General features: G+C 45.5%; 1 protein-coding gene across 1 annotated transcript in view; it reads right to left on the bottom strand.

Annotated features, from left to right (window-relative positions):
* The window catches only part of LOC133463279 (spectrin beta chain, non-erythrocytic 1-like), a 123271-nt gene that overhangs the window by 59626 nt on the left and 53758 nt on the right, over positions 1 to 9887 (bottom strand). The window contains 1 exon segment of the mRNA XM_061744734.1: positions 1279 to 1430. Within this exon segment, the coding sequence (XP_061600718.1) occupies positions 1279 to 1430 (152 nt within the window).

A 9887-nucleotide genomic window follows, 5' to 3' on the forward strand; every position in this document is an offset into this window, starting at 1 on the left:
CCGTGTGTTAGACAGCCGGAGAAAAGGCCGGACGACGGAAACCGGATCAGAGCCGAAACGCCGGCCAAGAAGACGACTGGAACAGAGAAGAAGAAGAAAAAGAAGAAGAAGAAGAAGAAGAAGAAGAAGAAGAAGAGAGAAGAGAGAAGAGAGAAGAAGAAGAAGAAGAAGAAGAAGAAGAAGAAGAAGAAGAAGAAGAAGAAGAAGAAGAAGAAGAAGAAGAAGAAGAAGAAGAAGAAGAAGAAGAAGAAGAAGAAGAAGAAGAAGTCACAAGACGGCGGTGGGGAGTTCCGATGCGTCTGCATGTGATATGGAGGGGAGCTCCGTTGCCGCGGCGACGGCGGGATGACAGAAAAAACACTCCGGAGAACAAGTCGTCTTTTGTCCAATTCATAATTGTCTAAGTTGTCTAATTCAGAATTAAAATTAAATCCATAAAATGACCATGTAAACACCTAATTCTGAATGAAAATGGCCATTCCGAATTAAACTTAATTCCAAAGTAAGTGGCTGGTTTATTCTGATTTTAAATCTGAATAGAATAATTCCAGATCATGTTTACACTCATTCCTCTTTAAATAAATCCGGTCTTTCTTTCTGCTCGTTCCCTCGCCCGTCTGTCTCCATGATCTTATATTCCACTGGGCTGGTTTTCCAAACAAAGTTTCAAGATGCAGCAGCAGTAAACGCTGGTCAAGAGCAGAGACCATTTATTTAATAAATAGAAATCATTAAAAGAACACATGGAAACAGGAAACATAAACATTGTGAGCTTTTGTTAGTTTTTCTCCCGGTAGTTTAACTTCCGGTCCCCCCCCTATCCAATCAGAACCTTCCCAACCCCCAGACCTGGAGAGGAATTGGAGAAAGACCATCAAACGTGTTTCCATGGAAACCTCAATTCAGAATTACTATTTCCATGTAAACTGCAAGGAAAATACTTTAATTCTGATTTAATTTGAAATAAATCATTCAGAATTAAAAAAAAACATCATGTAACCGTTGTCAGTGACAAGATGAACAAGTTTTCTTCTGTCAGAACTTTTGAAAAAAAAGGTCCAAACATCTGGACCCTTTCAGAATAAAAGCCCGGTGGGGCGGGACCCCTTTCAGAATAAAAGCACAGAGGGCGGGGCGGGACCCCTTTCAGAATAAAAGCACAGAGGGCGGGGCGGGACCCCTTTCAGAATAAAAGCCCGGCGGGGCGGGACCCCTTTCAGAATAAAAGCCCGGCGGGGCGGGACCCTTTCAGAATAAGAGCCCGGCAGGGCGACCCACCAGCCGCTCCCCCGACAGAACCTCCAGCAGCTTGATGAGGCTGCGTCCGTCCCGCAGGTCCATGTACAGGTCTGTGATCCGGCAGGACACCCGGGACAGGTGGGAGTTCACCCATTTGGTGAAGGTCTTCTTCTGCACCGCCTCGCGCTCATCTGCAGAGAAACACAGAGATAAAGAGGTCAGTCGGGGGGAAGGTGGAGTATCCGGATGTTTCCGGCCGTCCAGCATCCACACATTGTTCCTGGATGGCCGACCTACGTGCGAGAGGTTTCCTGCGTCTGACGAGGACAAACCTGGAACTTCAGAGGAGCTAAGACACCTGCCGTGCACCGCTGGAGGCCTCAAAAACCTCGGTAACAATTACAGATGATGTCATGGGGAATAAAGGGAATGCACATGACGTCACTGATGCGACTTCATAGAGAGTTTTGCCCACTGAGTGTGAGAAAGACTGAGTGGCAGAAAGACTGAGTGGCAGAAAGACTGAGTGTCAGAAAGACTGAGTGTCGGCGTAAACTTTCACTTTGAGCAACTGGAAAACATCTAAAATGGGAAAGAGCTGTTGTGCAATCGACTGAACTCATAGATTTAGCAAGAAATCAGAGTTATAGTTTTACAGACTGCCGAAAAATAAGCTTAAGAGAGACAAATGGATCGCTGCAATTCACAGAAACAACTGGATTCCAGACACCGAAACATGGATTTGTGGTTCCCATTTTGTATCAGGTAATGTTGGATTTTTGGGTAGTTAACGTTAAACGGTCAAATCATAAAGTTCGGTGTCCTCATCACTTTAATTTCTACAACAAATCCTGCCTTGAAGTCGGACCAAGCGTCAGGACTTTTGTATGCCTTCAAGCTTTGCTTCGTGTATTTCCCCGGCGTAGAAATTAAGTACATATAAATATCAGGAAACTGGATTCGTGGCCAAATATTAATGTCCATGGACCACTGGTTCTTGGTAACTGTACCAAATATTAATGTCCATGGACCACTGGTTCTTGGTAACTGTACCAAATATTAATGTCCATGGACCACTGGTTCTTGGTAACTGTACCAAATATTAATGTCCATGGACCTCTGGTTCTTGGTAACTGTACCAAATATTCATGTCCATGGACCACTGGTTCTTGGTAACTGTACCAAATATTAATGTCCATGGACCACTGGTTCTTGGTAACTGTACCAAATATTAATGTCCATGGACCACTGGTTCTTGGTAACTGTACCAAATATTAATGTCCATGGACCACTGGTTCTTGGTACTGTACCAAATATTAATGTCCATGGACCACTGGTTCTTGGTAACTGTACCAAATATTAATGTCCATGGACCTCTGGTTCTTGGTAACTGTACCAAATATTCATGTCCATGGACCACTGGTTCTTGGTAACTGTACCAAATATTAATGTCCATGGACCACTGGTTCTTGGTAACTGTACCAAATATTAATGTCCATGGACCACTGGTTCTTGGTAACTGTACCAAATATTAATGTCCATGGACCACTGGTTCTTGGTACTGTACCAAATATTAATGTCCATGGACCACTGGTTCTTGGTAACTGTACCAAATATTAATGTCCATGGACCACTGGTTCTTGGTAACTGTACCAAATATTAATGTCCATGGACCACTGGTTCTTGGTAACTGTACCAAATATTAATGTCCATGGACCACTGGTTCTTGGTAACTGTACCAAATATTAATGTCCATGGACCACTGGTTCTTGGTAACTGTACCAAATATTAATGTCCATGGACCTCTGGTTCTTGGTAACTGTACCAAATATTCATGTCCATGGACCACTGGTTCTTGGTAACTGTACCAAATATTAATGTCCATGGACCACTGGTTCTTGGTAACTGTACCAAATATTAATGTCCATGGACCACTGGTTCTTGGTAACTGTACCAAATATTAATGTCCATGGACCACTGGTTCTTGGTACTGTACCAAATATTAATGTCCATGGACCACTGGTTCTTGGTAACTGTACCAAATATTAATGTCCATGGACCACTGGTTCTTGGTAACTGTACCAAATATTAATGTCCATGGACCACTGGTTCTTGGTAACTGTACCAAATATTAATGTCCATGGACCACTGGTTCTTGGTAACTGTACCAAATATTAATGTCCATGGACCACTGGTTCTTGGTAACTGTACCAAATATTAATGTCCATGAACCACTGGTTCTTGGGGTAACTGTACCAAATATTAATGTCCATGGACCACTGGTTCTTGGTAACTGTACCAAATATTAATGTCCATGGACCACTGGTTCTTGGTAAGTGTACCAAATATTAATGTCCATGGACCACTGGTTCTTGGTAACTGTACCAAATATTAATGTCCATGGACCACTGGTTCTTGGTAACTGTACCAAATATTAATGTCCATGGACCACTGGTTCTTGGTAACTGTACCAAATATTAATGTCCATGGACCACTGGTTCTTGGTAACTGTACCAAATATTAATGTCCATGGACCACTGGTTCTTGGTAACTGTACCATAATCCATAATCGGCTGTTATCCCGTCTTCTCCACTAGTTGCAGCCATTTTTGCCACTCAGTGCGAGTAAAAGGGCCTGGTCCAATGGGGAAGTGACGTCAATGCAGACCCTCTATAGAAATAAACGCTGAGGATAAACCCAGGAAACTGATCATCCCAAGATTCTTCATAAATGTGCGTCGGCCCGAAAGATGGTCCTCCCAATTCATATCGCAATCACGATACATCCGTGGTCACGATACATTGGGATCGTCTCCGATCGCTTGTTGTATTTCTGACAAGTGGTTGAAATAGAAAACCAACACCTCCGTTAAAGTTCTCCTGAAGATCGTTCGTACTGTGAGAACGACTTTAATCGCTGAGTCATGGGGCCTGATTACGATTTGCGCCGTAATCTCCATTTATATTTGACTCCGCCATAAAAACAGCCGAAAAAACCATTCCAACTTCATCCTCAGTCCAAAACAACTCAGGTTTACAATCTTGCATTTTCTGAAATAAAAGCTGCCTGGCTCCATCATATAATGGACAATAAAACAGGTCAAATAAAAGTTATAACTTAAACCGAATCAGAACCAGGTCATGGTGTCCCACAGGGCTCTGCAGTCGGACCTTTACTTTTTACTGTTTATATGTTTTTATTAGATACTATTATGAGACAATGTCGCAACTACGGACATAAATAAACCAAGAGCTCCATCTCAAGCACGTCATGACCCACTTTGGTCCGTTACGGCTGTATTTAGGTGTAGAAATTCCTGCTTCTCTCCCAGACCGTGAACGACTTCATCATCGCCGTGTAATTCATGAGACTGGCTGGTGGCGGCGTCTCCCAGCGTCCTCGTGACGACCCGGCGGCGGGTCACGACCCCGGCGGGTGACCTGGGTCCGACCTCGGGGAGGAAGCCGGGCCGAGACGCACAAACAGAGCCGATAAGAACCGCCGCGGCGTCGCAAACACAAACACTAACACTAACACTGGACCTGGGGACAGTTCTCTGCAGGACAATGGCAGCCGTGCTGGACGGCCTTCGGCGGCGCCGCCTCTGGTATCGAGCTGGACCTGCTGGAAGTCCGAGGGCGAGGTGGCGCCGGGTCAGATATGAACAGGAAGGAGGGAAGGACACGGATGACCCGAACACAGATTCCCACGAATAGAAGAGATGGGGAACTGGTCTGAACACAGAAACAGAACCAGAACTGTGAGCTGATTTAAAGATCTAGTCCAAACCCCCAACATTAAGGGAACGGGTCGAAGATGTGATATCTTTTATACCTTTAGAGAAGCTCATATACAACAGATTAAAATCTCGCCAAAAATGTATAAAGGCCTGGTCCCCTTTCTTAGAATTCATCCTGTCTTTCCAGGATGTAGCTTATCATTTAGTTTTGTCGTGTTTACAGTGTTACATGGATGTGTGGAAACCCTCAATTTTACCCTTGACCGTCCATGTGTTATTCATCTATTTATTTATTTTATCAACATTATTGTTGTTAATATTATTAATATGTATTTTATTTTATCTTTTTTTTTCCTTGTTTACATATTCTGTTTTATTGCTATTATCTTCTTTGTATATGGGAACCCGGGAGGATGGGATAAATGTGGGGTTGTTTCTCTTAAAAATATTGAAAAATCTAATAAATAAAGATGTTTACCGGACCGGCCCACTGGGTTCTGTTTATGTCCACTTCCATCCATCTAATGCTAAAGGCTGGTGGTTCTGGAGAAGATCCAGAACCAACCGATTTCTGCAGGATAAACACCAAGATCCTCTACAGACCACTAGGGTCCAGATCCAGACCTGCAGGTCCTCTACAGACCACTAGGGTCCAGATACAGACCTGCAGGTCCTCTACAGACCACTAGGGTCCAGATCCAGACCTGCAGGTCCTCTACAGACCACTAGGGTCCAGATCCAGACCTGCAGGTCCTCTACAGACCACTAGGGTCCAGATCCAGACCTGCAGGTCCTCTACAGACCACTAGGGTCCAGATCCAGACCTGCAGGTCCTCTACAGACCACTAGGGTCCAGATCCAGACCTGCAGGTCCTCTACAGACCACTAGAGTCCAGATCCAGACCTGCAGGTCCTCTAACGGACCTGGATCACACTTCAGTCCTGCTGAGGTTCATTAAAAGAAGAAAAACTGCTCCTTCTTGGCCCCGAAAAACAACCTCAACGGCTTCCTTGTGTGTGTGTGTGTGTGTGTGTGTGTGTGTGTGTGTGTGTGTGTGTGTGTGTCAGGGCTTCCCCTTCCTGCGGTGAGGGAGCAGCAGATGCTCGTCCCGGCAGGAAAACATGTTCCCCCTCGAACACACAGAGCAGCTAAAACCGTCTCACGTGGAAGTCGAGAGACTCAAATCTGGTGTTTTCAAAAGTATCCGACTTATTTTTACCGCCAACGTTTTTCAGACTCTTCCCAACACGCCACACCCCTAACCACTAAACTCCAACGGACCCGTCGTAAATATTCCCTGTCGTAGGTGGGAATGTCACCACTTCCTTCCCTGAGAAAATAAATATCAACATGAAACTGGGGATCAGAAATGTGTTGAAACATTTTAGAAGCAGCCTCCCTGAATGATATCAGATTACCCATAAACCTCGGTAACAATTACAGATGATGTCGTTGGAAATAGAAATAAACGTCCAGGATGAACCCAGGAAACTGATCAAGCTGAAGATTCTGTGGAAACGTGAGTCGACCCGAAAGATCGTCCTCCCGAGACATATCGCGATAAGTTTGGGATCAAGATACATCCACGATCACGATACATCTGTGATCACGATATATCTACGATCACGATATATCTACGATCACGATATATCTACGATCACGATACATCCACGATCACGATACATCTACGATCACGATACATCTACGATCACGATACATCTACGATCACGATACATCTACGATCACGATACATCGGGGATCACGATACATCCGTGGTCACGATACATCCACGATCACGATACATCCGTGGTCACGATACATCCGCGATCACGATACATCCGCGATCACGATACATCCGCGATCACGATAAGTTCGGGATCACGATACATCCGTGGTCACGATACATCCGGGATCACGATACATCCCCGATCACGATACATCTATGATCACGATACATCCGGGATCACGATACATCCGCGATCACGATACATCCGGGATCACAATACATCCGGGATCACAATACATCTACGATCACGATACATCCGCGATCACAATACATCCGGGATCACGACACAATCGGGATCACGATACATCCAGGATCACGATACATCCGGGATCACGATACATCCGGGATCACGATACATCCGCGATCACGATACATCCGGGATCACAATACATCCGGGATCACAATACATCTACGATCACGATACATCCGCGATCACAATACATCCGGGATCACGATACATCCGGGATCGCGATACATCTGGGACCGCGATACATCCACGATCACGATACATCCACGATCACGATACATCTACGATCACGATACATCCGGGATCACGATACATCCGGGATCACGATACATCCGGGATCACGATACATCCACGATCACGATACATCCACGATCACGATACATCTACGATCACGATACATCCGGGATCACGATACATCCGGGATCACGATACATCCGGGATCACGATACATCCGCGATCACGATACATCCGCGATCACGATACATCCGGGATCACGATACATCCGGGATCACAATACATCCGCGATCACGATACATCGGGGATCACGATACATCTATGATCACGATACATCCGTGGTCACGATACATCCGCGATCACGATACATCCGCGATCACGATACATCCACGATCACGATACATCAGGGATCACGATACATCCGCGATCACGATACATCGGGGATCACGATACATCCGTGGTCACGATACATCCGCGATCACGATACATCCGCGATCACGATACATCCGGGATCACGATACATCCGGGATCACAATACATCTACGATCACGATACATCCGCGATCACCATACATCCGGGATCACGACACAATCGGGATCACGATACATCTACGATCACGATACATCCGGGATCACGATACATCTACGATCACGATACATCCGGGATCACGATACATCCGGGATCACGATACATCCGCGATCACAATACATCCGGGATCACGATACATCTACGATCACGATACATCCGGGATCACGATACATCCGGGATCACGATACATCCACGATCACGATACATCCACGATCACGATACATCTACGATCACGATACATCCGGGATCACGATACATCCGGGATCCCGATACATCAGGGATCACGATACATCCGCGATCACGATACATCGGGGATCACGATACATCCGTGGTCACGATACATCCGCGATCACGATACATCCGGGATCACGATACATCCGGGATCACAATACATCTACGATCACGATACATCCGCGATCACCATACATCCGGGATCACGACACAATCGGGATCACGATACATCCGCGATCACCATACATCCGGGATCACGACACAATCGGGATCACGATACATCCAGGATCACGATACATCCACGATCACGATACATCCACGATCACGATACATCTACGATCACGATACTTCCGGGATCACGATACATCGGGGATCACGATACATCCATGATCACGATACATCCGGGATCACGATACATCCGGGATCACGATACATCTATGATCACGATACATCTATGATCACGATACATCTACGATCACGATATATCCGCGATCACGATACATCTACGATCACGATACATCTACGATCACGATACATCCACGATCACGATACATCTACGATCACGATATATCCGCGATCACGATACATCTACGATCACGATACATCTACGATCACGATACATCTACGATCACGATACATCCGGGATCACGATACATCTGGGATCACGATACACCTACGATCACGATACATCCGGGATCACGATACATCCGGGATCACGATACATCTGGGATCACGATACACCTACGATCACGATACATCTACGATCACGATACATCCGGGATCACGATACATCCGGGATCACGATACATCCGGGATCACGATACATCCGGGATCACGATACATCTATGATTACGATATATCCGCGATCACGATACATCTACGATCACGATACATCTACGATCACGATACATCTACGATCACGATACATCCGGGATCACGATATATCCGCGATCACGATACATCTACGATCACGATACATCTACGATCACGATACATCCGGGATCACGATACATCTGGGATCACGATACACCTACGATCACGATACATCCGGGATCACGATACATCCGGGATCACGATACATCTACGATCACGATACATCTGGGATCACGATACATCCGGGATCACGATACATCTGGGATCACGATACACCTACGATCACGATACATCTACGATCACGATACATCCGGGATCACGATACATCCGGGATCACGATACATCCGGGATCACGATACATCCGGGATCACGATACATCTATGATTACGATACATCCGGGATCACGATACATCCGCGATCACGATACATCTACGATCACGATACATCCGGGATCACGATACATCCGCGATCACGATACATCTACGATCACGATACATCCGGGATCACGATACATCCGGGATCACGATACATCCGGGATCACGATACATCCAGGATCACGATACATCCACGATCACGATACATCTGGGATCACGATACACCTACGATCACGATACATCTACAATCACAATCACATCGGGATCGTCTCCAAAGTAGTTGAAATCAAAAACAAATACCTCCGTTAAAGTTCTGCTGAGGATCGTTCGGACTGCGAGAACGACTTTAATCGCTGAGTCATGGAACGTAACGAAAATGCGCCATAATCTCTGCCATAAAAACACCAGGTAAATTTACATTTTTCTCAGATTAATGTTCAATATTTTTATTAAACAGACTCAGAGATCCGGATGAAATTGGAACCTTTTGTATGAAAACAGATCCCTGAAAAGTATCACGATATCGATACGAATCGGATCCATAAACATCACGGCTTCAATTTCAGAAACTGGC

Source organism: Cololabis saira, chromosome 17, assembly GCF_033807715.1.
Source record: "Cololabis saira isolate AMF1-May2022 chromosome 17, fColSai1.1, whole genome shotgun sequence".
NCBI lineage: Eukaryota > Metazoa > Chordata > Actinopteri > Beloniformes > Belonidae > Cololabis > Cololabis saira.